The sequence below is a fragment of the Lepisosteus platostomus genome, chromosome 26 (genome assembly GCF_059453375.1).
Source record: "Lepisosteus platostomus isolate fLepPlt1 chromosome 26, fLepPlt1.hap1, whole genome shotgun sequence".
NCBI classification, from domain to species: Eukaryota; Metazoa; Chordata; class Actinopteri; order Semionotiformes; family Lepisosteidae; genus Lepisosteus; species Lepisosteus platostomus.
The window spans coordinates 14,778,809-14,805,712 of record NC_142636.1 but is presented as its reverse complement, the minus strand read 5'-3'; the positions used below and the strand labels follow the sequence as shown (position 1 = coordinate 14,805,712).

The 26,904-nt window shown below is 59.7% G+C and overlaps 3 protein-coding genes across 5 annotated transcripts in view; all 3 read right to left on the bottom strand.

Annotated features, from left to right (window-relative positions):
• Positions 1–25,757, bottom strand: part of LOC148640345 (uncharacterized) — a 29,701-nt gene extending 3,944 nt beyond the window's left edge. Inside the window, exons 1-3 of the mRNA XM_088621613.1 lie at positions 25,405–25,757; positions 13,912–22,682; positions 11,130–11,181 (exon numbers count right to left, since the gene is read on the bottom strand). Of these exons, the coding sequence (XP_088477739.1) occupies positions 11,130–11,181; positions 13,912–22,548 (8,689 nt within the window). The 5' untranslated portion in view covers positions 22,549–22,682; positions 25,405–25,757. The remainder of the gene's footprint in view (positions 1–11,129; positions 11,182–13,911; positions 22,683–25,404) is intronic.
• Positions 208–5,623, bottom strand: LOC148640347 (uncharacterized). Its single transcript, XM_088621286.1, has 4 exons — positions 4,887–5,623; positions 2,900–3,816; positions 1,650–2,048; positions 208–980 (listed from the first exon to the last, which is right to left on the bottom strand). The coding sequence occupies exons 2-4, from the start codon at positions 3,165–3,167 to the stop codon at positions 322–324; spliced, it is 1,326 nt and encodes a 441-aa protein (XP_088477412.1). The 5' UTR covers positions 3,168–3,816; positions 4,887–5,623; the 3' UTR covers positions 208–321.
• On the bottom strand, positions 5,874–11,390 carry LOC148640346 (uncharacterized). Of its 3 annotated transcripts, none has more exons than XM_088621271.1 (5): positions 11,117–11,390; positions 10,460–10,753; positions 9,215–9,871; positions 7,389–7,742; positions 5,874–7,036 (listed from the first exon to the last, which is right to left on the bottom strand). In XM_088621271.1, exons 2-5 carry the CDS (start codon positions 10,623–10,625, stop codon positions 6,792–6,794), a joined length of 1,422 nt encoding a protein of 473 aa, XP_088477397.1. In that variant the 5' UTR covers positions 10,626–10,753; positions 11,117–11,390; the 3' UTR covers positions 5,874–6,791. The 3 variants fall into 3 exon arrangements, with proteins under 3 accessions (XP_088477397.1, XP_088477396.1, XP_088477398.1); XM_088621270.1 differs by having other exon boundaries at positions 11,130–11,390; XM_088621272.1 differs by lacking the exon at positions 11,117–11,390 and having other exon boundaries at positions 7,389–7,737; positions 10,460–10,599.
• Positions 25,758–26,904: the final 1,147 nt, after the last annotated feature.

Genomic DNA, 26,904 nt, shown 5'->3' with positions numbered 1-26,904 from the left:
ATTTAAAATCTTCAACACACTTTTATGAAAACGAAAGGTCGACTCTAGTGAACTTCTGAAGCTGCCAAGTGATTGTCTTTTAACATTCGATATAAATGACTTAACCACTCCAGTGCACTGGACTGACTGGACTGGGAGCTGGATTAGTGATTCACTGGGATTATAATCAGACTCACACTGACACTGACAGAGCAGTCTGAGACTCTCCAAACTGGACTGGACTTTACTCCATCAGCAGATTCAACAAGTATCTTCTTAAGGTAATAAAATAAAAGAAAAAGGCAAAATAGTTTTTGTCGTTGTCCTTTTCCTGTTTTGATTTCAAACATGGCGTCTTCGACGTCTCTTCTGATCGCCTGGCCTCCCCCGCCGTGGCCGTTGGATCCTCCCGGATGCTGCTGGCAGTGGATCAGGCTGGGCTGTACCATCCAGGAGATCAGGGGGTGGTGGCGGTGCAGGAGGGGGCTGGGGTTGCTGCTGCTGTCTCTCCAGAATTCCCAGCAGCCTCTGCAGGAGGATGTTGTTCTGCTGCAGGCTGGCGGCCAGGGCTTCCTGCGAGGCTGCGAGAGTCCGCGCGTCGCGCTGAAAAGCTTCCCCCCACTCCCTCAGGCTCAGCTCCACCTGGTCCCCCAGGCGAACTGCGGCCTCGCTCAGCCCACGAAGCTCCTCCTCCAACCAGGGGCCACGAGGGGCCCCCACAAGGTCTGGCGGGATGGGGGGTGGCGGGGGGCTGGGGTGTGGCGTCCCGTTGAGAAAGGGGGCACTGTAGAGGGGGGAGGGCGGCAGCCAGCGCTCTGCAGAGGAGGGTCCCAACTCCACCCCCACGCCCACCCCCAGGCCCAGTCTGTCCTCCGTGCTCTCCCCTTCTTCCTCTCCGCCGTCTTCCTCCTGCCCCCCCACTCCTCCCTTCAGCTCCTCCACTCCCTCGTCTCCCTCTCGCTCCTCGTCCCCTCTCTCCGCTGGGAGCCCCAGACCTGCCCCTGGGGAGAGGGCAAGAGGAAAAGAGAGGGTGAGAGAGGGGGGCAGGAGAGAGAGGAGGTGAGAGTTGAGAGAGGGTGAGAGGAGTGCAGGAAACAGGGGGGAGAGAGAGAGAGATGGGGGCAGAAGGATCAAGAAGAGAGGAGGGAAGGAGGGAAGGAGAGAGGGGGAGTGGACAGACGGAGAGAGAGACAAACCCTCAAGTCATTCGTCCACATGATCTTGTGGACCGCACAAGCAAATCTGTACAATGATGACTAAACCCCTTAGACAAACTCTTAACATATCATATATCAAGGATTTATTGCATGAGTACAGTCCAGATCTTCATCCGAGAGCTGCTCATTCATCCTCCTCACTGCTGAGGACTGGGCAGTCTCCTCACTCCGCACACAGGGGGCGCTAGAGTCTCCTCACTCTGCACACAGGGGGCGCTAGAGTGTCGTCACTCTGCACACAGGGGGCGCTAGAGTGTCGTCACTCTGCACACAGGGGGCGCCACAGTGTCCTCACTCTGCACACAGGGGGCGCTAGAGTCTCCTCACTCTGCACACAGGGGGCGCTACAGTGTCCTCACTCTGCACACAGGGGGCGCTAGAGTGTCGTCACTCTGCTAAAAACCACACACAGGGGGCGCTGGAGTGACAGAGGGACAGAGTCTCTCCTCCTACCTGCCGCGGGAGTGCAGACTCCGGTGCTGGCCTTGCCCCTGGCCGTACCGGGCCTGTGTCGGGCCTGAAGCCTGGGGCTCGCCGGCCCACCGCGGCCCGCAGGGAGGGCCTCCCTCTGGGGCGGGCAGCGGCGGCGGTGCCGGGCGTCCGCCAGCCGGCCCCCGTTGCGCCTCTTCAGGTCGTCCCAGCGCTTCTTGACCTCGCGGAGGGTGCGGGGCACGCGGGAGACGGCGTTGACGCGCTCCAGGATGTCGGCCCAGATGCGCTCCCGCTCTCGGCGCCGCAGCCGGCCCGCCGGCCCGAACAGCTCGCCCTCGCGGCTCGTCACCTCCGACACCAGCACCTCCAGCTCCGCCCCGCTGAAGCGGCTCTTCCGCTTGCCCCCCGCGACCGCGCCGTCTGCGAACGGGACGCGGGCGTCAGCGCCAGGCACGGCTCACACAGCCCGACCAGAACCGCGGACCGGACCGGTACTGGCCTCGGTTTGACCTGAACCTGAACTAGTCCAGCTCCCAGTCCAGTCAGTCCAGTCCAGCCTGGAGAGTCTCAGACTGCTCTCAGAGTCAGTGAGTCTGATTATAATCCCAGTGAATCACTAGTCCAGCTCCCAGTCCAGTCCAGTCCAGTCCAACCTGGAGAGTCTCAGACTGCTCTCAGAGTCAGTGAGTCTGATTATAATCCCAGTGAATCACTAGTCCAGCTCCCAGTCCAGTCCAGTCCAGTCCAACCTGGAGACTCTCAGACTGCTCTCAGAGTCAGTGAGTCTGATTATAATCCCAGTGAATCACTAGTCCAGCTCCCAGTCCAGTCCAGTCCAGTCCAGCCTGGAGAGTCTCAGACTGCTCTGTCAGTGTCAAAGGGAGTCTGATTATAATCCCAGTGAATCACTAGTCCAGCTCCCAGTCCAGTCCAGTCCAGTCCAGCCTGGAGACTCTCAGACTGCTCTCAGAGTCAGTGAGTCTGATTATAATCCCAGTGAGTCACTAGTCCAGCTCCCAGTCCAGTCAGTCCAGTCCAGCCTGGAGAGTCTCAGACTGCTCTGTCAGTGTCAGTGAGTCTGATTATAATCCCAGTGAATCACTAGTCCAGCTCCCAGTCCAGTCCAGTCCAGTCCAGTCCAGTCCAGTCCAGTCCAGTCCAGTCAGTCCAGTCAGTCCAGTCCAGTCCATCGCGGTGTGTGAGTCATGATGTTTTAAAAGAGGACACGTTCAATCTAAAGGGAAACAAAAGAAGACGAACGGGGGTCTTACTTTGCTCGGGGAGGGTGTAGTCATCTGTGGGGATCCCCGGCTCTACCGTGTTGGGGTGCACCACCACCACGTTGAAGGGGAGCTCACCAGCCGGCCCCCCGTCCCTGTCGCAGCCGGCCTCGTCATCCTCCTCCTCTTCCTCGTCTCCGGGGAACCCGTCCTCTGAGAGAGCCCCAGCCTTGAGCAGCTGCTCCGGCGATTCCACCTTCACCCTCACGGGGGCGCTGCGCTCGTACAGGAGCCCCCCCTCCTCGTAGTACTCGGTCATGGGGGTGCAGGGGGGCGGGTGGACGGGCAGACGGGGGCACTGGGGCACCTGCCCATGTGGATGAGCGGGACGGACAGACTGCCACCCAGACAGACAGGTGGGTAAGAAGATCTCAGACAGAGACCCACACAGTCACACAGTCACCAAGACACACAGACAGACAGCTGGGTACGAAGACAGAGACCCACACAGTCACCAAGACACACAGACAGACAGCTGGGTACGAAGACAGAGACCCACACAGTCACCAAGACACACAGACAGACAGCTGGGTACGAAGACAGAGACCCACACAGTCACCAAGACATACAGACCCACAGACCCACAGACAGGTGGGTACGAAGATCTCAGAGACCCACACAATCCCACAGTCCCTCAGACACACAGAGACCCACACAGTCACACGGAGACCCACAGACACACAGTCACACAGGCCAGCAAATGGATACAGTCACAGGGAGACACTGATAAACCCACACAGTCACTCAGAGATAAACACAAATCCAGCAGCCTCTCGGAAAGACTGACAGTTTAACTTATAACAGCTGACAGAAAGAGGAGAGAAGAAGCATTGGCACTCTCTCTCTCACACACACAAGTCACACCCCATCGAGCAGGATTCTGGAATAGCACAGGGAGGCCAGGAGTCCTAACAAACACAGGACACAAGGGAAAGAGCATTACGATGGTCAGTAAACAGAACAGTTTTGAGTCTCATTCAAGTGGTTCAGTTTTTGAAGGACTAACTGCTTTTAAATACTTTCCAAAGTACAGTAAATCATGGGACAAAATGGAGTAAGGTGTCAAAAGGTGCTGAAAGCATGGTAAAGGTGCAGTGCAGTTCAGTAAATCACAGTGAGATCAGGGTAAAAGCACAGTTCAGTGCAGTAAAGCCCAATGAGATCAGGGTAAAAGCTCAGTACAATGCAGTAAAGCCCAGTGAGATCAGGGTAAAAGCTCAGTACAGTGCAGTAAATCACAGTGAGATCAGGGTAAAAGCTCAGTACAGTGCAGTAAATCACAGTGAGATCAGCATAAAAGCTCAGTACAGTGCAGTAAAGCCCAGTGAGATCAGGGTAAAAGCACAGTGCAGTGCAGCAAAGCCCAGTGAGATCTGGTTCAGGCACAGAGAGGTTGGTATAGTAACTCATGACACCACCTGTGGGTGGAAACAAGGCATAGCTCGGCTCAGGGTTCGATCAGAGTGCCCATCGAGGGATAACTGCCACAACCATGCGAAAGCGACATGGGAAATCTCGTAATTGTTTTACTACAGTGAAATAATGTAAGAGAATCGTGTGTGTTCGAAGCACTGTAATCAAAAGACGGAGCAGCTGCTGAAAATTAATTATAGCCATCACCAACCTTGTAATGAACTCCAGAGCTTTTTCTGAGAGGTTAGGTTTACAAAATGAAATAATTGTAAACCAGCTGTAAAACACTGACCTCAAAACAAAAACATAACCAAAATTAAAAACGTGAATCTGAAGCAGTGATGATGATCCCAGCCAGTACCGCATTATGCGCAGCGGCTCTGCGCCATTTCCGCAGCTCTAACGGCGTGACAGCCGCCCGCGCACGCCGGGACATAAACAAACAAACAGATAAATAAACACGAGCAGCGTTACAGTGCCGCATCCGCCAGAGAAATAAAATGAACCGGAATCCTACTGGGCGACAGGACAGGAGACACACCCGCCTCCGGCTTGCGGCGCTCACCTCAGCCCGTCGCGACGGCATCACAAAAACCACCTGAAGACCGGGAGCGGCGCAGTGACAGCGGCGACACGCGAGACGCACGCTTCGCTGTTAGTCTTCCTCGCCAGCTGTTGTTGTCTTCTCCTGCTCCCTCCCCCCCGACTCAGGCGCCGGCGCAGCGGATTTGCGTCACAGGCAACATGGGGGGGCGCTGCAGGCGCGTGTGAAGTTATCTCGCTTTTGTTTTCCTTCACGGAGACGCTCCCCTTACACGCGGGGGACGGCCAGTGACGAGCAGCAGCTGCGCTGAATGAGCCCGGACGAGCCGAGCCTGTTTCTCTGTGCACTCACCACGGGTCGGAGCGGGTATCCGCCTGACGCAGCCGAGAGAGAGATGAGTACTCCGTCTGCTGAGGGCGGCACAGGTGCTTTTCGGCACTGCTTCTGTATGAGCGCACTGTAGTTTCACCACGAATACAAGTAAATACGACAAGAGAGGGATAGTGATACGTGTCGCCTTCAGCTACATGAACTCGTTCTGATTCAGTGTATTGCCTGTTGTACTGCTGGTGTTGATCATTTCTTCAGGCTGTATCCTACCCGGTCTATCAAGACTGCACCTGAACCACTGGACCGGCTGTCCTCCTGGTGTAACAGGACTGGACCTGAACCCCTGGACCAGCTGTCCTCCCGGTGTAACAGGACTGGACCTGAACCACTGGACCAGCTGTCCTCCTGGTGTAACAGGACTGGACCTGAACCACTGGACCAGCTGGTATAATGCTTAAAATTCCACTAAGATTTTTTTTTAAAAGCCCATTTCTTGGACTTCAGAATATTACCAGGATCTTTGATCTGGTTTTAAAGCACTCGGTCCGTAATGTTAATTAATGTTAATTACTTTTTAATGTTTCCGAATGATTCCTGGACCCTGATCCCACTTGTGGTCCTGGTTCTGCGCAGCTGGATCAGATTCACACATCTGCAAAGAAAATCCAACACAGGAGCTGCGGTTCTGAAAGTCCGTTTATTGTTCTTACAGCAGCTGATTGGCCTTCAGAATCCGTATGGGCAGATCCGGAATTCCGTCTGCTGGCCGAGCTCCGCAGATCCCAGAATCCTCGGAAAAACCTTAGAGTTTCAATTTCCATGGCCACACTGGCAGAAAGTTCATTAAGAGAAGTTAATAATCACTGTACTTAAATATCCACTGCACATTATCTCTCCCAGACACTCTCAGTGCAGTGTTAATGTACTGGAGTGTCCAGTCAGTGTGTCTGTATGAACCCCTCTCTCTCTCAGTGCAGTGTTAATGTACTGGAGTGTGCAGTCAGTGTGTCTGTATTAACCCCTCTCTCTCAGTGCAGTGTTAATGTACTGGAGTGTCCAGTCAGTGTGTCTGTATTAACCCCTCTCTCTCAGTGCAGTGTTAATGTACTGGAGTGTCCAGTCAGTGTGTCTGTATTAACCCCTCTCTCTCTCAGGGCAGTGTTAATGTACTGGAGTGTCCAGTCAGTGTGTCTGTATTAACCCCTCTCTCTCTCAGTGCAGTGTTAATGTACTGGAGTGTCCAGTCAGTGTGTCTGTATTAACCCCTCTCTCTCAGTGCAGTGTTAATGTACTGGAGTGTCCAGTCAGTGTGTCTGTATTAACCCCTCTCTCTCTCAGTGCAGTGTTAATGTACTGGAGTGTCCAGTCAGTGTGTCTGTATGAACCCCTCTCTCTCTCAGTGCAGTGTTCATGTACTGGAGTGTCCAGTCAGTGTGTCTGTATTAACCCCTCTCTCTCAGTGCAGTGTTAATGTACTGGAGTGTCCAGTCAGTGTGTCTGTATTAACCCCTCTCTCTCAGTGCAGTGTTACTGTACCGGAGTGTCCAGTCAGTGTGTCTGTATTAACCCCTCTCTCTCAGTAGTGTATTGACTCCGTCAGCGGGAGTGTGTCTCTGAGTAGTGCTGTGTCAGGGAGCCCTGCTGGATGAACCTCTCCCCGCAGGCAGGGCAGCAGTAGGGTCTTGGCTGGCCCCGGGGGGGCCGGGGGGGCAGGGGCGCGTGGCTGGCTGGAGAGGGGTGCTTGGCTCTCATGTGCCGGTCCCAGGTGTGCTGGTCAGTGAAGATGATGTGACACTGGAGGCAGCGCAGTGCCAGGGCAGCACCACTGCTGAGGCCGGAGCCTGAGACAGACAGACAGACAGACAGACACAACTCCGTCACTCTGCTGACACAGCGAACAGATTCAGGACACTGCTACTGGACTGGGACTGTTCTCCTGTACTGTTCTACTGGACTGGGACTGGAGCTCCTACTGTAACAGACTGGTCTACTGGACTGGGACTGTAGCTCCTAGTGTAACTGGACTGTTCTACTGGACTGGGACTGGAGCTCCTAGTGTAACTGGACTGTCCTATTGTAGTAACAGTATGTTAGTATATTACAGTATTATAGTATATTATAGTAAGAACTGTTAAAACCTTCCTATGAAACATTCGACCCTATCAGCTGTCAACTGTCAATATGTGCCCTTACCCTGCTGCAGAGGTGAGGGGCGCTGTTTCTCAGGATCAGGTCTCCCTTCAATGGGAATCTCGACTTTCCTCTCCCCTCCCTCACCCCGATCCCACTCCCCCCCCTGCCGCTCTCGCTGCAGTGAGTCCTCCAGCCCACCAGGGGGCAGGCTCCACTTGCTGTGGGTGCGCTGGTGAGCGCTGAGCTGGGCAGAGGAGGGGAAGGTGAGGTCGCAAACGCAGCAGGCGAAAACGGTGCGGCCGCGGAGCTGGCGCTCATATTCCGCTGGGTGCTTGAACCTCAAGTGGCGCTCTGTTGTCTCCTGGTCACGGAAGGTCATGAAGCACTGGAGACACTGGAGAGACTGGAACTGTACTGGAAAGAGAGAGAGGGGTTAATACAGACACACTGACTGGACACTCCAGTACATTAACACTGCACTGAGAGAGAGAGGGGTTAATACAGACACACTGACTGGACACTCCAGTACATTAACACTGCACTGAGAGAGAGAGGGGTTAATATAGACACACTGACTGGACACTCCAGTACATTAACACTGCACTGAGAGAGAGAGGGGTTAATATAGACACACTGACTGGACACTCCAGTACATTAACACTGCACTGAGAGAGAGAGGGGTTAATACAGACACACTGACTGGACACTCCAGTACATGAACACTGCACTGAGAGAGAGAGGGGTTCATATAGACACACTGACTGGACACTCCAGTACATTAACACTGCACTGAGAGAGAGGGGTTCATACAGACACACTGACTGGACACTCCAGTACATGAACACTGCACTGAGAGAGAGGGGTTAATACAGACACACTGACTGGACACTCCAGTACATTAACACTGCACTGAGAGAGAGAGGGGTTAATACAGACACACTGACTGGACACTCCAGTACATCAACACTGCACTGAGAGAGAGAGGGGTTAATACAGACACACTGACTGGACACTCCAGTACATTAACACTGCACTGAGAGAGAGAGGGGTTAATACAGACACACTGACTGGACACTCCAGTACATGAACACTGCACTGAGAGAGAGAGGGGTTAATACAGACACACTGACTGGACACTCCAGTACATTAACACTGCACTGAGAGAGAGAGGGGTTAATACAGACACGCTGACTGGACACTCCAGTACATTAACACTGCACTGAGAGAGAGAGGGGTTAATACAGACACACTGACTGGAGACTCCAGTACATGAACACTGCACTGAGAGAGAGAGGGGTTAATATAGACACACTGACTGGACACTCCAGTACATTAACACTGCACTGAGAGAGAGAGGGGTTAATACAGACACACTGACTGGACACTCCAGTACATGAACACTGCACTGAGAGAGAGAGGGGTTCATATAGACACACTGACTGGACACTCCAGTACATTAACACTGCACTGAGAGAGAGGGGTTCATACAGACACACTGACTGGACACTCCAGTACATGAACACTGCACTGAGAGAGAGAGGGGTTCATATAGACACACTGACTGGACACTCCAGTACATTAACACTGCACTGAGAGAGAGGGGTTCATACAGACACACTGACTGGACACTCCAGTACATGAACACTGCACTGAGAGAGAGGGGTTAATACAGACACACTGACTGGACACTCCAGTACATTAACACTGCACTGAGAGAGAGAGGGGTTCATACAGACACACTGACTGGACACTCCAGTACATTAACACTGCACTGAGAGAGAGAGGGGTTAATACAGACACACTGACTGGACACTCCAGTACATGAACACTGCACATTGAGAGAGCAGGAAGGGAGAGACAAGCAGGACATGGAGAAAGACTCTCACCCAGGTGACTGCTGGCAAACCGGCCGTCACCCCCAGCTCTTCCGTCCTCCCGACCCCCTCCCCCTGCCTCCGCCTGCTCCTGCCCCTCCGCCTCAGGCCCCGCTCCCGGAGCCCCGTGCCGGAGCTGGCGGTGGTGTCCCAGGCCCGCTGGGCTGCGGAAGGCCCGGGCGCAGTCCCGGCAGGGGTGGGGCAGCGCGTGGCGGCGCCGGTGGCTGGCCAGGCGGCGCAGGGTGTGGGTGGTGCGCCCGCAGTCGGGGCAGACGTAGCGGGACTGCCCCACGTGGCTGCGCTTGTGCAGGATGAAGGCCGTGGGGCGCAGGAAGCGATCGCCGCAGACCGGGCAGCGGAACTCCAGCTTGGCGGGGGACGGTGCCGCCGCGCCCCCCGAGCAGCAGTGCCCCGTGAGCTCCCAGGAGGAGCTGAAGCCGCGCTGGCACGCCGGGCAGCGCCACAGCGAGTCGGCAGGGTGGCGCGAGGTGCCCACACACCTCTCTCCCGCGCCTGCGCCCCTCCCTCGCTCCGTCGACCCCTCATCGCCTCCTGCGTCCTGCGGGGTCTCTCGCGCTCCTCTGCTCTTCCTCTCAGTTCCGCTGTCCAGCCCCAAGACATCCTGCTCCTCCTCTTCCTCTTTCTTTAGTGGCAGAATGAGTGTCTGAGCTGGAGATAAAGAGAGGGGGGTTAATACAGACACACTGACTGGACACTCCAGTACATTAACACTGCACTGAGAGAGAGAGGGGTTCATACAGACACACTGACTGGACACTCCAGTACATGAACACTGCCCTGAGAGAGAGAGGGGTTAATACAGACACACTGACTGGACACTCCAGTACATTAACACTGCACTGAGAGAGAGAGAGGGGTTAATACAGACACGCTGACTGGACACTCCAGTACATTAACACTGCACTGAGAGAGAGAGGGGTTAATACAGACACGCTGACTGGACACTCCAGTACATTAACACTGCACTGAGAGAGAGAGGGGTTAATACAGACACACTGACTGGACACTCCAGTACATTAACACTGCACTGAGAGAGAGAGGGGTTAATACAGACACACTGACTGGACACTCCAGTACATTAACACTGCACTGAGAGAGAGAGGGGTTAATACAGACACACTGACTGGAGACTCCAGTACATGAACACTGCACTGAGAGAGAGGGGTTAATACAGACACACTGACTGGACACTCCAGTACATTAACACTGCACTGAGAGAGAAACAGCTGTACTCACCTACAGAATCCCCCTCCCCATCTTCCTCCTCCTGCTTGATGAAGAGCGATGGTGTGAAGGACGTCGCCAGCTGCTCTCCCTCCTCCTCATCCTCCTGTTTGACGATGACCACTAGGGTGCTGTCGCCCTCTGCCACCTCCTCCCCCTTGACCCGCACGGCGTCCATCTCCCAGGACGCAATGCTCCTGGCCTCTTAGGCACAGTGCTACACTGCCACCAGGGGGCGCTCGCTGAGACTGCACACGCCTCCGTCGGGCAGCTGCCTCCAAGTCTTCATCGCCAGTCAGATGAGGTCTGGAGAATTTAGCGGAAGGTATGGACAAAAGGGTCAAACCGAAGGAGCTCATTAATTCAACAACATGGGCAGCTGAGTCACCAAGAGCTCTGCTGGACAGATGCCTGGCAGACTGAGTGTCCTGATCCTGAGTGCAGCACCACCCAGAGGAATGAGGGTGGAGACGCATTCATCCACACACAGCGACCGTGAATAGACATCTGGCCAGCGGTACCTGTACACAGCACCCAGACAGGGCGACAGGGACAGACAGGCGGACAGACGGAGGAACAGCTGGGTGGAGTAACAGACAGTAGCACTGGCGGAGAAGCAAACGCCGACTGATGGGGACAGACAGATGCGATGGAGAGCCGGTCTCCAACAGGGCGATCTTACCCGTCTCCCTCTCTCGCAGCGCCTCGTCCCTCTTCAGCCCCGCGTCTCGTTTCTGATGACCCCGGACGGATTCACCGTGGAAGCACCGGCACTCTCGGCAATATTGCAGCCCGCTGTCAACAGCCAGCCATGGGCGTGTACGCCCGCGCCAGCCCTGCTCGCTCGGCACCGTCCCCTTGTGCGAATCCGGGACACGGTCTCAGCCTATTCACTGACACACACTCTCCTGTCGCGGTGTGATTACGCAACACGGATTGGCCGGCGCACCAAAACGTCACAATACTAACTACTGCTCTACGAGCACTACGGTTCCATTCATAAATCCCCGGAATAGAGATTTGTAGCTTATATGGGGAGTCCAGTTCGCCGTAGTGTCCGAGAATAAGCGAGTAATTGTATTTTCTGTACGTTATTTGTTCTACAAACACATCAGAACTGGAAAACTTTCAGCAGCAGCCCAGCCTGTCTTTACGGTGTATATAGAGGAGTTAACTTGGCAGCTCAGCGTGGGTTTCTGGATGTTTCAAGAGTAGAGTAACGTTTACGGATCTAAGCCAAACACTGTGCTGACCAGCCATCTCGTTGAAGCCGGTACCCTGGTTTCTCTCAAGACCCAGCTGGATGAGCTCCTTCAGTCAGGACAGGAGGCTGGTCTTTACACAGAGGGAGGTGGGGGTGTGGAACGTGCTGCCCAGCCATCTCGTTGAAGCCGATACGAGCTAAATGGGCCGTAGGTGTTCTGATTCTCCATTCATGTGTTGGCTGAACTAAACCACATCTGGATATACGAGAGGACACCTTAAAAGAAGCGGACTTGGGGAGCAGCCAGAAGTCAGGGTACCCCATGAGTCGGGCACTGATTTAAAGGAACGGCCTACAACCACCTGAGAAGCTGGGACAGAATCGGAGAGGAATCGGCAGGCAGTGCAGTTTAAAACAGCACTCGTCACCTGAGGAACCTGCACATGCAGACCTGAGAATTCTCCTGCAGCGCATCCGTACGAACCACCTGTAGACAAACAACTGCACAGGTGCATGGAGGCCATGTTCTTCACCGTTCCGTATGAAAGAGGCACAAATAACAGGATAGCTTTCAATCGCTGTTTTATTCAGGTTTTTTTTTCCACAGAGAGCTTTCTGTTCTCATTTCCACGTCTGAAACAGGAGGCTGTTTTCAGGAAAGGTGTTACTGTACAGGTGTAGCCCCCCAGCTCCGCCCCGGTGGACAGAGAGGTGTGTGTGTGTGTGTGCGTGTGTGTGTGTTCAGGGGGGAGGGGGGTTTACAGAAAATAAAATGGCAGAGACCCCGGGGAACCCGGGACACGGGTGCCCCACACAGGAGAGACCCCCGGGACATCCCTGCGGCTTGTCAGTGTAAGAAATGTAAAACGACATGGAGGAGAAATTAAAAAAACAATAATAAAAAATACAAAATGAACGACGACAATGTTCTGCAGGCACCCCACCCCCTCTATTCCCACAGCTCCGACAGCTCCCGCCCAACTCCTCTCTCCCACTCCCCCCTGTCGCCAGGGGCTCCTCTTGGGTCACCCCGGCGGGGGGTCCCCAAAACACCCAGCACGTCCCACGCCGGCTCCCGGTGTCCCCTAGATTCGGGGCAGGGTGGGGGTGGCGTTTCTCTGGAGAAAGGAGGCGCGTGAGAGAGGGAGGGAGAGAGAGGAGGTCCCGGCCCCGCTGCAGTACCGTCACAAGACGAGGTCACAGTCCAGCGCCCCCCCCCCAGCCCTTCCCCCCCCTTGGCACAACCGATCCACCGTCGGCATGGAGACGTACTTTAATATAAAACCCCTTTTTTCTCCACAGTCCGGACACACTGGAGATACACTGGGATAAAAAAGTCCCCCCCCACCCTTCCCGCCCTTTTAATATTTAAGAAAACGTAGGTCCCCACTCCCCCCACCCCCCCACACACTGCCAAATCTCAAATCCTACACCCCGGCCGCCCCAGCAGTATCCAAACACCCAACATCCGACTCGTCCTAACTTGAGCTAATTACGTTTTAAATCAGGCTATCAGGTGCTTCTCTTAATGAAGACCCCTGACGTGGGCACAGTCCTTGGGCTATCACCAGAGGTGAACTCAACGACTCGATGAGCTCCCGAGTGTAACTGACGAGCCTGTCTGAAGGACCTGCTGATGCTCTCGAAGACAGACTCTGCCCAGCGGGGCGCCCCCACTCCTGCAGCTGGGGAGCCCCAGTCCCGCCGGTCGGGCTGGTCGCCATCACACCCCCCCCCCCCGATTTCCTCGAGATCCGTTCAGCCGGTGATCTGTCACATGATTTCAAACTCAGGGTCCTTATGAACCGCGAAAAAAAGAACCGGAGTATCCTTCGGCCCTCGAGGACGAGAAGTCTGCTGATTGAACAAACTGATCGCTTAACTGATCGAGAAATGTCCCCAGTCCGCAGAAACAGGCGATGTAGGAAGAGCTGTAGGAGTCTCTCCATGCCCCAGGTCCAGAGCTCTCATCTACAGTCCAGCATGATCACGACCCCTAATCTAAAGCATGTGGACCCAAAACACACCTCCACTTTCAAACTCTTCCCCGTCCCCCCTATCCTCCCCACCCCCCCCCAACAATGAGGTAATCTTAGCAGTGTGGCCTCCCAGTCTCTGTATAGCTTCCCGGCGGAACACCGGAGGGACTCCTTTAGGAGACAAGGAGTCTGGAAGCAGACCCTGTCCTCAAGATCCGCTGAAAAGGGCGATCTCACGCTCCCCAACCGGGAGTGACGTCTTCGCCAGGAGCGGCCCCTCAGAGCTGGCCCCTGGCGTGCCGCAGGTAGTGCTCGTACAGTTCGGGGACGCTGTGGAACTCCGCCCCGCACTCCGCGCACTCGAAGCTCTCCCCCCGCTCCTCGTCCTGCGGCGCCGCCCCGCCGGGCTTCGCCGGAGCCGCCGCCGCCGCCGCCGGGCCCTCCCGGCGGGCCCCAGCCTGGGACCGCTCGCTGGAGCGCGGAGGAGGGCGTGTCGGGGGGGGCTGGGCGGGGGCCTGGGGGCGTTTCGGGGGGGCCACCCGGACGGTCGACCCGGCTCCCGGCGGAGGCGCAAGCTTAGCGGGACTGGGGCCGCGGGGGGGCGGGGGCCTGGAGCTGGGCGGCTGAGGTAGGAACGTGTGGCGCCCCTGGGCGGGAGGGGGCGGGTCGGAGCGCCTCCACTCCTGGAGTCCAGGGTGGGGGCCGGGGTGGCGGGCGGGGGCGCTGGGGCCGGCCGGGCCGTAGGGGTAGGCGCTGTTTCTGTGGGAGGGCTGGCGGCGAGGGGATCGGGGCGCCTCGCGCACCTGGGGCACCGGCACACCGGCACCGGGGTAGACGTAGAGGTCGTCGGGGTGCGGGGGCACGTACAGGCTGCGGGGGCGGGGGCCGGGCTGGGGCTGGGGCGAGGGAGGAGGAGGGGGGGGTGGAGGGGGCGGGAGCTCCGGCGGGGGGGGGGCCGCCGCCCCCCGGCCCACGATCTCCCCGTTGCGCCAGGGCTGCCGGTCGTCCGAGGGAGCGTGGCACAGCTGGTGGCGAAACAGCAGGTCCAGGGCCTTGAAGCCGGCGTCGCACTCCCCGCACTGGTAGAGGGGGGCCCGGGCGTGGGTCCGCTCGTGCTCCTGCAGGGAGGAGAGGTGGGGGAAGGCCTGGCCGCAGCGGGCGCAGCGGTGTGGCCGGGCCCCGCGGTGGATCAGCTTGTGCCTGTCCAGGTTGCCCGGGTGGTCGAAGCCCTTCCCGCACAGGGAGCAGGTGTAGGCCTTCTCGGGGCGCCGCCGCGCCCGCAGGCCCGCCTCCCGGGCGCCGGCGTGCTCCCGCAGGTGGTCCCGGTAGGACCCGGGGAACCGGAAGGCCCGGCCGCAGTCGGCGCAGGAGAACCGGCCGCGGCTGCGGCGGTGGTGCACGCGCTGGTGCAGCCAGTACTTGTTCCAGTCCGGCAGGGTCTTCCCGCACCGGCCGCACACGAACGCGGCGCCCCGGGCGTGGGTCAGCATGTGCGCCCGCAGGCGCCCGGGGTGCCCGAACAGCCGCCCGCAGACGGGGCACTCGTGCTCCCTGGGGCCCCGGCCCAGCAGGTCAGGGTGGATGATGTAGCAGGTGCGTCTCTCCGCGGGGGATCTGGGGCTCGTCTGGGGGAAACCGGGGGAGCTGGGAGTGCCGTTCTTCCAGGAAAGGGGAGGGTGCTGTGGCTGCAGTGGCTGGGATGCTGGAGGGGACCGGTGCGGCGGTCCCACCTCCCTCTTGTCGTGACTGCGGCGATGCGCCTCCAGGCCGGACGCCTGGGCGAACTGCTTGCCACAGTCCCCGCAGCGGTAAGGCCGCGCGCCGCCATGCGACCGCAGGTGGGCCTCGTACGGCCCCTGGCAGCGGAAGGTCTTGCCGCAGAACTCGCAGGAAAGGGGTTCCCCCGGCCCCTCGGCCCTCTCCCCCTGCAGGGGGAGCCCCGGCCACCGGGGTGCGCTCTCCCCCTGCGCCCCGGCCCCTCCTCCCTCCCCCCAGCACACCTGGGAGGCCTGGTGGGCGCGCAGGCTGGCGAGCTGGGTGAAGGCTTGCCCACAGTCCGCGCAGGAGAACGGCTTCTCTCCGGTGTGGGTCCGGGAGTGGGCCTTGAGGGCCCCCAGCTGGGTGAAGCCCCTCCCGCAGATGCTGCAGGCGTAGGGCTTGACGGGCCAGTGCGTCTTCTCGTGCGTGTTGAGGCTGGAGATCTGGCTGAAGGCCTTGCCGCAGACGCTGCAGGAGTAGGGCCGCTCCCCGCTGTGGACACGCATGTGGATCTGCAGGGGCCCCGCGTAGCGGAACGCCTTCCCGCACTCGTGGCACACAAAGGGCTTGTCCCCCTCGGAGGGGGGGTCCGATACCGTCGGGGCCTCCCCGGCCCCCGTGGCGGCAGTCCCTTCCTGCCCCTCCCCGGGCGGGGCGGGCTGCCGGCCCTCGGGCCCCTCCGGCGTCTGCCCGTGCACCCGCAGGTGGAAGCGCAGGCCCTCCTGGTGCTGGAACCGGCGGCCGCAGTGCGCGCACGGGAAGAGCCGGGCCGCCTCGTGCAGCCTGCGGTGCGAGTTGAGGTTCGAGAGCTGGGCGAAGCTCTTCCCGCAGACCTGGCAGCTGTAGGGCTTCTCGCCCGTGTGGACGCGCAGGTGGATGATGTAAGGGGAGATGTGGCGGAAGTAGCGCCCGCAGTATTGGCACTCCACGGGCGTCTTGCCCAGCGGCCTCGAGGGCCTGGGGGGCTTCCTGTGCGTCAGCGGCACAGAGGAAGTGGAGAGCGACTCGGCGGCCTGGGCCGGCCCCTCCCTCGCATTCTCTGGGACGTCCTCCCCTTCCTCGCCCTTCTCCTCCCCTTCTTCCTTCCTCTCCCTCACCCCTCTCTTCGGCCCCGCGGCGCGGTCCGGCGATGTCGCCTCCCCGAGGAGGATACACTCCCCCGGAGAGCTCCGGCGCGGCGTCTGGTCCGGGTCCGGGTCCGGCTCAGGGTCCGGGTCCGGGTCGGTGGACGGCTGCTCCGAATCCGTGGCCGACACCTCCTCGGCGGACACGACGGGCACCTCCTCTCTCTCCGCCTTCACCGCGCCGGACCCCGACAGGCCCCTCTCTCGCGGGAGTCCTGCGGCAGGGTCCGAGGAGACCGACGAGGCATCCTCCACTTCGATCACCGCCTCCAGCGGGGACGCCGGGGTCTCTGGCCGGAGGTCGGCTGGCTCATCCGTATCCACGGATTCAGCCTGAGTCTCCACGGTCACGCCGTCGTCTGGCGGAGGCGCCGTCAGGTGACGTGTTTCTGGGACGGGCCCTGCCAGCTCCTGGGGTCTTGGGGTAAGGCGAGTCCCAGATTCAGGGTGGGCGGCCTGCGGAGCGGCCGTTTTTGCCTCTTGCTGGCCCAAACCCATCTGGGCCTGGTTCCTGCCATCTCTGCTCCGCAGAACCCACTGCACAGCCGGGACCTGTTGCGACCGCCGCTGGCCCTTCCTGGACCTGCCCCCTTTCCTGCCCAGGGTCTCCGGAGGTTCAGGGCCCGTCTGGGAGGCCCTGGACTGTAGGGTGACTCCCTCCCCTTCTGCCACAACTGCTAGCTCAGGAGCGTGGGCAATGTTGGGTCCCCTGGAGGTCAGCTCCTGATCGGTTTCCTCCCGTCCCGGTTCTGTGGGCATCTCCTCGGGCTGGATGGGTGGAGGTTCCCTGGAAATTGGTTCCTGCACAGTCTTCTCCTGTCCAGGTTCTGCAGGCATCTTCCCAGGCTGGACCACATCAGGTCCTCTAGAGCTCGGCTTCTGCTCAGTCGTCTCCTGTCCCGACGTCTTTCCCACTTGGACAGCTTCTGGCTCCTTGATGGACAGCTCCTGCTCGGTCTTCTCTTGTTGGTGATCCGTCGACATCTCCCCAGGCTGGCCAGGTGCCCTGGAGATGAGCTCCTGCTCGGTATTCTCTGGTCCTGGATCTGCAGGCATCACACCAGGCTGGCCAGGTGCCCTGGAGATGAGCTCCTGCTCGGTATTCTCTGGTCCTGGATCTGCAGGCATCACACCAGGCTGGACAGGTGCCCTGGAGATGAGCTCCTGCTCGGTATTCTCTGGTCCTGGATCTGCAGGCATCACACCAGGCTGGACAGGTGCCCTGGAGATGAGCTCCTGCTCGGTATTCTCTGGTCCTGGATCTGCAGGCATCACACCAGGCTGGACAGATTTGAGTTCCATGGAGGTCTGCTGCTGATCCACCCCCTCCTGCCCCGCCTTGGTTTGCACATCCTGAAGATGGTCCCCTTCTCCCGATCCTGCCTCTTCTCCAGAATCCGCCACCTCTGCCCCTGCCATCGCCACATCTCCATCCAACGCATCCAAGACCTGGACCCCTCGGACCTGGCCTTCCCCCTGCTCAGCTGGATCCGACGGTCTAGCCTCTCCTTCGGGGTCCAGGCTCCTGTCCGGCACCCCCTTCCCAGCCCCTTCCTGTGCCGACTCCATCAATCCCTCCTCCTCCTCACCTTCCTGAGGCAACGCTGGCACGACCAGCTCCGTCTTTGCTGTGTCGCAACTGCCCGGGGGAGGGCTGGGCGTTGTGGGGGCTGCCCTGTCCAGGGCTTGCTCTCCTCTCTCCGATTCCTCTCCCATGCCCGCAACCTCCTCCTTGCCCCTTTCTACGTTTAGGGGCTCAGACTCCTGAGACTCAGGCTGAGAGTCGTCTCCTTGGGTCTGGTGCTGCCCTGCGGGCTCCGTGCTCGTGCTCTGCGACAGGATGCCGCTGGGTGGAACGTCGGCCTCTCCTTGGTCAGACTCCTCCGTGGTGCGAGCGCCCGCCCCCCCCGGTGCACTGCCGCGGGTCGCCCCGGGTGCAGAAACGTCTTCGGCCACCTCCTCTGCTCCTGTCCCGGCTTCAGGCGGCCGCGGGGAATTCTCCACCGGCCTCCACTCCTCGGTTTGCTCTTCCGTCACCTTCTGTCTCTTCCACCTCCACTGTCTCTTCGGCGGGCGCCCCGCCTTCCGGGGCAGTTTGGCGGTGGACAGGAATGCGTAAGGGCCAGCTGGGGGCTCCTCGTCTTCTGGGAGACTCGGGGAGAGACCCGTCGGCAGATCCAGTTCTCTCCCGCCCTTCTCCAAAGGATCCACACCCACCTCCACGTGGTCCCCCGGGAGTGGCTGCAGAGTCCCCGAGGGCAGATCCTTGCCCGTCTCCAGGAGTGGATCCTCAGCGGCTGTCCCCGCCGCCGGCGCCCCGTTTTCCCATCGCGTTCGCCCCCTTCCCCGTTTCTTTGGGGGCCTCCCCGCTTTCCTGCGCTGTTTGGTCGGGGTGCCAGGGTGGGACACAGAGGGGTCAGCCGGGTGCCCTGCGGCCTCGGGAACTGCAGGATCGCTGTCCGCCTCTTCACGGCGTTTCCTTCCTCGTTTCGCCGGGTGATGGCTGCCGGGCACTTCTCCAGCATCGTCTCCATACTGTGCGCCGGCTCTCCGGGTGTCCGGGGTATCCCGTCCTCTTTCCTCGGCAAACTCCGTCGGGGGGCTGCTTTGAAGAGGCGTTTTCCGGGGCCGCCCGACTCTGCGCTTTGCCTTGGCCGTGAACTCGCCGCCCTGGGCACCAGAGGCAGCCTCTTCTCCCGGAAGGATGGGAAGATCCCGACTTTGCTCCTCCTGGACGCTGCCGGGATCTGCTCCCCGCGCTTCCGCCCCCCTCTCGCTCCTTCGGGGCCTCCCAGCTTTCCTTAGCTGCCTCTCGGGAGAGCCATCGGAATGGGAGGCGCCTTGGAACGCCAGTAGGAGCTCCTGCCGGGTCGTCTTGCCGAGCTCCTCGGGAAGATCCCTGGAAGGCTCTTCCTGCCCGTCTTCTGCGCTGAGCTGCCCTGCGTCAGGCAGCGGTCCGGCCTTCCACGACCTCCGGCCCTTCCGGTGCGCGGCTCTATTTGGCAGCTCCGGGGAGCTGGTGTCGCCCCCCTCTCGCCCCCCCTCTCCCTCTTGAGCACTTCGTTGGGGCCACCTGCCCTTCCGGTGGACGTTCCCCGCAGCAGGGGTGGCGTCGTCAGCCGCAGGCGGGACCCGGCCCTGGGTTCGAGACAGGACCGGCTGCTCTGTGATGTCGCCGACACCAGCTCCTGCCTCTCGCCTCCCTTCTTCCTGAGGCTCCGCTTCCTCGGGCGCGCCGGCGGCCTTCCGGGGTCGCCCCACTTTCCTTGGCTGCTTGTCGGCCCAGCCGGCCCACGGGACCTCCCGGGGCATCGCTTCGCTTGGAAAGCCCGGGGAACCGTCTCCAGCGGCGCCGTTCTTGACCCGTCTTCCCAGCTCCACTGGGTCCGCCTTCGCGGCGTTCTTCCGCGGCCGGCCGGCCTTACGGCGCGCGGTCACCGCGGAGCCGGGGGTCTGCTCGGCGGCGAGCGCCGGCCCAGAACCCCAAGGGTCCGGCGGACGTTCCCCGGCAGATCCCAGCCGGGGCCCCGCGTGCCGTGGGCTGGCGTCCCGAGAGGCCGCCAAGTCGGCGCCGGAGTCGGAGCTCTGGTCCGCAGACGGCGTCCTGGGCGGGCCCCTGCAGTTCTCGGGCGACCGCGGCGCAAGGCCGGGGTAGTCCTCCTCTTTCTTCACCTCGGACCCGCGGGGCTGGGCCGGACGCCCCGGGGCCGCGACGTGGTTTGGGAAGACGGCGCCCCCCGCCCCCGGCTCCTGCGTCTTGGGCAGCCGGGCTCTCTTGCGCGGCCGGCCCACTTTCCTCTTCCCCGCCACCCGCCGGCCAGCGGCCCCGGCGCCGACGAGCCCGCGCTCCTCCTCGTCCCCGCCTTCCTCCGCCGTCTCCTCTTCCTTCACGGCGCTGCCCGCAGGCTTCCAGAACCTCCCGTGCTTGCGAGGCAACGCTTCGGGGGTGCCGGCGGGGTCGTGCTCTTCCGACTCCTCCCCACCTGGGCTGGACCCCCCCGCGAGCTCGTCCGGCGGCGCCCTGGAGACGCGCCGTTTCCTCCGGCGCTTCCTGAAGTGTCCCCTGACGGAGCGGGCCTCTCGCTCCGGGACTCCCCCCTCCCAGGTGCCCCTGCGCTGCATGGGACCATCCCTGTGGTGCTCCGCGCGGTACCCGGCAACGGCTTCGGACATCTGCGCCTCCTCTCTCAGGATCTCCCTGGTCCGTTTCTTCCCTTCCTGGAACGCCTTTCGCGGGCGCCCCGCTTTCCTGGGCTGGAGGCCGTCGGGAGCCTCGGCCGCCACCCCCGGCGGTTTCCTCTCCGTGACGCCGTCGCCCCGGAAATCAAAAGCAGCGCCGTCCCTCGCCGGGCTCTTCCGCGGGCGCCCAGCTTTCCGGCGCGGCGGCTCTCCCGCGGGACTGCCAGAGTATTCCATGACCCCAGGGGCTCTTGACCTCCCTCTTGCCTTCTTCCACTGCTGCCCTCCGGGACTCCGGGACCGAGACTCCTCCTCCGGCCCTACCCCAGCGTCCCCCTGCGCGTCCGGCGTCGGGGAGACGCGGTCGGACTTCGCGCGCTTGTTCCAGTGGTTCTCGGGCTGGTCCGGGGTGCCGGTACCCCCCTTTCCGCAGGACGCTGGATCGGGGTCCCACAGCCCCGCGAGGCGCGGCTCCCGAGGGAGGTGCCGGATGCCCAGCGCCCCCAGGCTCCCGATCCTCATGACCCGCTCTCCGGAGCTCTTCCGCGGCCGGCCCACCTTCCGGCGGCGCTGGACGCCGGGCTCGTCCAGAGACTCCGCCTCCGTGGCCGCCTCGCTCTCGGGCTCGGCGCCCCCCCGGGGCGGCAGCGACCGGGAGCGCTTGTGCGGGGGGGGGGTCCCCGAAGCACCGCCCCGCCAAGCCGCCACCCGCGCCTCCGGCGGGTTAACGCCCGCTCCCTCGCTCGCGGCTCTGGGCGGCGGGACTTTGGGGTTCTTGCGCGGCCTCCCCGCTTTTCTCCTGACGGGCGCGGGGGGGGCAGGGGCAGGGGGCGTCACCATGGCCTCCTCGGGGCCCCCAGCCTCCTCCTCCCTCGCAGTGGGGCCTCCTTGCTTGATGCCCGCAGGGGGCGCCGTCGTTCCCTGGGGACCTGCGGAGCCCGGCGGCGGCGGCGGCGGCGGCGTGGCGGGGACTCCCACCCCACCCTCCCCGGACGGGTCGCCCGGCTCCGGCTCCGCTCCGGGCTCCTCCTGCAGGAGCCCGTCGATCCAGGGCAGAGCCAGGACTCCGGTGCTGCCCCCGTCCCTGTCCAGGACGGTCTCCGCCTCCCCGAGGGTCTCCTCCATGCCAAGCGGGGGCCCCCCCGGGCTCCCGGGGGTCCGCGCGGGGAGCGGGCCGCTGTCGGGGGCGCGCAGCTCCGCCTCCTCCTCCTCCACGGCACTCTCCACGTCTTCCACGATCCCCCGCATCCACTCCACCGGGAAGGCAGGCGGCACAGGGGGCATGTCGGCCCGGGTCTCCCGAGCCTCCGCCGTCTCCCCTCTCTCCCCGGCCTCCTCCGCGGGCGCGGGGCTCTCCGGCGAGCCCATGGGCGGCCCCTGCTTGGCGCTCAGCTCCCCCACCGCGATCTCCTCCAGCAGCTCCATCAGGGTGGCTTCCAGATTGTTCCTCTGGCTCTCCTCTCCTTCCGAAGCTTCGCCGTCGCCCTGGTCCGCCCCCAGGGGGCACCCTCCCTCCAACGGGCCCGGTCCCGGGTCGGCCCCCGGCAACCAGGGGGGCGGCGGCGGCGGCGAGGGCGGCCTGGCTCCCTGGAGCGACAATCCCTCTCCCGGAGCCGCCTCACCCCCCCCCACCTCGGGACCCTGGTCGGACGTCTCCCGATCTCCGTCGGGAAGGGGAGGGGGAGACTCGGCAGCCGGCGGCGCCGTTTCAGAGCACATCGCTGCCAGGCCCGGTTCTGGCGCCGGTCCGGGTGGCGGAGCTGGTGCCGGGGCCGTCGTCGTCGTCGTCGCCTCCTCCTTCTCGCCCTCCTCCTCCTCCTCCGCCCCCCCTCCCCTCTCCTCCTCTTCCTCAGGCATCACGGGCAGCTCTCCCTCCGCCTCCCAAGACGCCGTCCTTCCTCCCGCCTCCTCCTCCTCCTCTCCAACGCCTCTCTCCGGGGAGCCGCGGGGGACCAGAGCGAAGGGGTCCGGGGATGCCAGGCTGTCGGGACCTGGGAATGACGGAGCAACACAGAAGGACTGAGTCCTGAACCACAGGTGGGGAAACCCTGTTTCACAGAGGAAGCAGGACAGGAAAATAAAAAAGCAAAAAAAGCAGATAACTGCGGGGCGCATCACACGACCCCTCCTGGAACACGACTGAAATACTGGGAGTCATCCTTCGTCCCTGGTTTGCAAGAAGGAAAAGTCTTGTTTATCGTACTGCTGAAGAACGGAAAAGGCTGGACAGGGGAGAGAAGGAGATCTATGCAATTTCAAAGAATACGGGGAAATATGATGCAGACTGGGGGTGGGATCAGACTGCACTGGTTCAGCAGGGCTGTGGTTGTCGCCGAGTTATCACACGGTCACCGTCACGGCTGATCGCTCTTCGGTGGTTCTTTCGGTGTTTTGTGATGCCATGTTATATCTGCACCTTCACGTTACTGGTTTATAGTATTGTGCACTAAAGCCCAGTGAGATCAGGGTAACAGCACAGTAAAGTGCAGTAAATCACAGTGAGATCAGGGTAAAAGCACAGTACGGTGCAGTAAATCACAGTGAGATCAGGGTAAAAGCTCAGTACGGTGCAGTAAATCACAGTGAGATCAGGGTAAAAGCTCAGTACAGTGCAGTAAATCACAGTGAGATCAGGGTAAAAGCACAGTACAGTGCAGTAAATCACAGTGAGATCAGGGTAAAAGCACAGTACAGTGCAGTAAATCACAGTGAGATCAGGGTAACACCACAGTAAAGCCCAGTGAGATCAGGGTAGAAGCACAGTACAGTGCAGTAAAGTGCAGTGAGATCAGGGTAAAAGCACAGTACAGCGCAGTAAAGCCCAGTGAGATCAGGGTAAGAGCACAGTACAGCGCAGTAAAGCCCAGTGAGATCAGGGTAAGAGCACAGCAGGCGGCTGCTTGAACTTCTCACAGTCTCTTTTTCTTGTTCTGACTACAAACCTAAAACAATCGTTCAAAACTCTTGAGGATCCTAAAGCTCAGGACCATCACTGAGACACAGACTAGAGGACACAGGTGGAAACTACAGGCAAGTGCATTTCAAAATGAAAACAAGAGACACATCTTTACCCAGAGGGTGGTGGGAGTGTGGAACAAGATGTCCAGCCATGTTGTTGAAGCTTCTCTCAAGACACAGCTGGATAAAATCCTGAGATCAATTACCTTCTCGGCAAATCAAACAGCTCAGATGGGCCGAATGCCCTCTCGTCAGTAACTGTTCTTATATTCTTGAGGCAGAATCTAACGCTGTATTAGCAGACCTAATGCCCAGTTCTAGGATTGCCAGTTAACCATGGAACTGTTCTGATCTGGATGTATTCAGTCTACAATGGGGCTATGGGCTTGATTTATTATGTGCAGAAAAGGGCGGATTTCAGAATTCCTCATGCTTCCACTAGACCTGCTGCCACACACACAGAAAACCATCACAGTCCCATTGTCAGGAACACAACCTCCCCGGACTACCTGCCTCTCCCAGCAAGTTAAAGCATCAGCCTTTCCAGGGCAAACAAGTCAGACACCCTGTGCTGTTGAATTCCTGCTGCACAGCAGTCTGATCTACTCCAGTCATTACAATGTTGTCAGTCAGACTCTCAATGCACAGCAGTCTGATTCACTCCAGGTCTTACAGTGCTGTCAGAATCTCAATGCACAGCAGTCTGGTCCACTCCGGGTCTTACAGTGCTGTCAGAATCTCAATGCACAGCAGTCTGGTCCGCTGCAGGTCTTACAGTGCTGTCAGACTCTTAATGCACAGCAGTCTGGTCTGCTCCAGGTCTTACAGTGCTGTCAGACTCTCAATGCACAGCAGTCTGGTCTGCTCCAGGTCTTACAGTGCTGTCAGACTCTCAATGCACAGCAGTCTGGTCCGCTCCAGGTCTTACAGTGCTGTCAGACTCTCAATGCACAGCAGTCTGATTCACTCCAGGTGTAACAGTGCTGTCAGAATCTCAATGCACAGCAGTCTGGTCCGCTCCAGGTCTTACAGTGCTGTCAGAATCTCAGTCTAATCCACGCACTGCAGGTGTTACAGTGTTACATCAGAGTTCAGTTCCGTGCGACCCTGTCCTGACCCCCAGCCTCACCGCCGGTCGCTCTGTCTTCATCTTCCTCTCTTCCCTCCGTCTACACTGTCGTTTTCCTCGACTCTCCTTCCCTCGGAAACACGTTAACGGCGCGTGTAAACAGCATGAGCGACCCAACCAGTGCAACCAGTGCGGACCATCAGCGGGAAGGCAGCCGCGCGGCGAGGCGATCCTGGGGAGCGTGGGGAGCGTGGGGGAGGCAGCGCCTGGCCCGAGCCTGCCGGGGAGACCGCATGCACCAACACCACGCGCACAAAGACCAGCTCCCACACGCGGGACACGCGTGGAGCCTGCCCGGGGGGGCAGAACAATAACGCGCCGGGGTGCAAACTCCCCTCGCGGGTGGGTCGGTGGGAGACGAGGGGGGAGCGGTATCCCCTCGCCAGCAGCCGACCACAATCGCGCCCCCCCAGTCTGCTGGGCACAAAAGCGCGCTCACGCACGGTGCGTGTGTTAATCTCTCTATTCCACCGGCGCGCTGCTCGCAGGTACCCGCGCACGGACACCCCGCTCTGTTTCTGAGCCCACTCTCGCCCCCCGTCCACACCATCGTTTTCCCGGAGTTTTTTTCCAGACAGCAGCGCAGGGCGACCCCCCAAGAGGGAATAAACCCCCCAAGCACGTACCTCTCGCTGTCCAGGGCCTCCCTCCCCGCTCGGGCAACGCTACTGCCCCAGTCCCGGGCGCCGAGAGGGCATGATTCCTCTGCCTCTTCTCAAAAAATGTTGTTGTTGTTCTAAACAAATGCAGAAATATGATTTTCAGCGCCTCTCGGTGATGTCCGATCTTCCTGTATTCGACCGCCGCGCTCTTCGGTAGCGGGCAAAGCTCATGGTTTTTTTTAAAAAAGGGAATTATACCCGTTTCAACCTATTCATTTTTATTTTGCTTTTTTTTAAAAGAAAAAGGCGAAAAAAAATGTAACTCAACGGCACATCCGCGGCAGACAGGAAGCAAAACGCTGCGCGACCTGCGTCTGACGTCATCGCCGGCGGACGGAGCTTGAGCTGGGCGCGCGGGGTGCCTGGCTGCGATCTCGCGCTGACGAGGATTTGAAATGTAGTTTGTTGCCCGTCAGGACAGAAACTGGACTGTTCTAGTGTATCAAAAATACAAGTGACCGGTGTGAACAGAACACATGCATTACCGATATCTGCACTGTATTAGGTATTCGTGTTGTATATTAGTGAATTAAGACCACCAAGAAACACTACTCACGTTTCTGGTTATTTACGTGATTTATTGTCCTGCAATAAAAAAAAAACATTAAATTATTACAGTGCCTGTAATCCGTAATCTCCTCATCGTTTTTGCGAAGACCGTTGTAAAACTGTAGTTGTTGTTGTTTTCTTCGAATAAAATTATTTGTAGCATTATTTAATGCAATCATAATTTGACAACATGTATCCAGAGCCTTATGGATGTCGGGCCGCTGTGTCTCCCAGGAGGGGCTGCTGGTGCAGAATGACCACTCTGGGTCTCCCAGGAAGGGCTGCTGGTGCAGAATGACCACTCTGGGTCTCCCAGGAGGGGCTGCTGGTGCAGAATGACCACTCTGTGTCTCCCAGGAAGGGCTGCTGGTGCAGAATGACCACTCTGTGTCTCCCAGGAAGGGCTGCTGGTGCAGAATGACCACTCTGGGTCTCCCAGGAGGGGCTGCTGGTGCAGAATGACCACTCTGTGTCTCCCAGGAAGGGCTGCTGGTGCAGAATGACCACTCTGTGTCTCCCAGGAAGGGCTGCTGGTGCAGAATGACCACTCTGGGTCTCCCAGGAGGGGCTGCTGGTGCAGAATGACCACTCTGTGTCTCCCAGGAAGGGCTGCTGGTGCAGAATGACCACTCTGGGTCTCCCAGGAAGGGCTGCTGCTGCACAATGACCCCTGTGTGTCTCCCAGGTGAGGCTGCTGGTGCAGAATGACCACTCTGTGTCTCCCAGGAGGGGCTGCTGGTGCAGAATGGAGTGTTTGTGTAAAGAAGTTTTGGATACATAAGAAAGACCTCACACAAGTGCAAGAAACGATCAGTATTATGGTGCTAACCAAGAACAATACATACAGTAACAAACATGGTGTCACTGCCTTTATGAACTGTTTTTCAGGCAGAAGACAACAGGACCGATATGAAA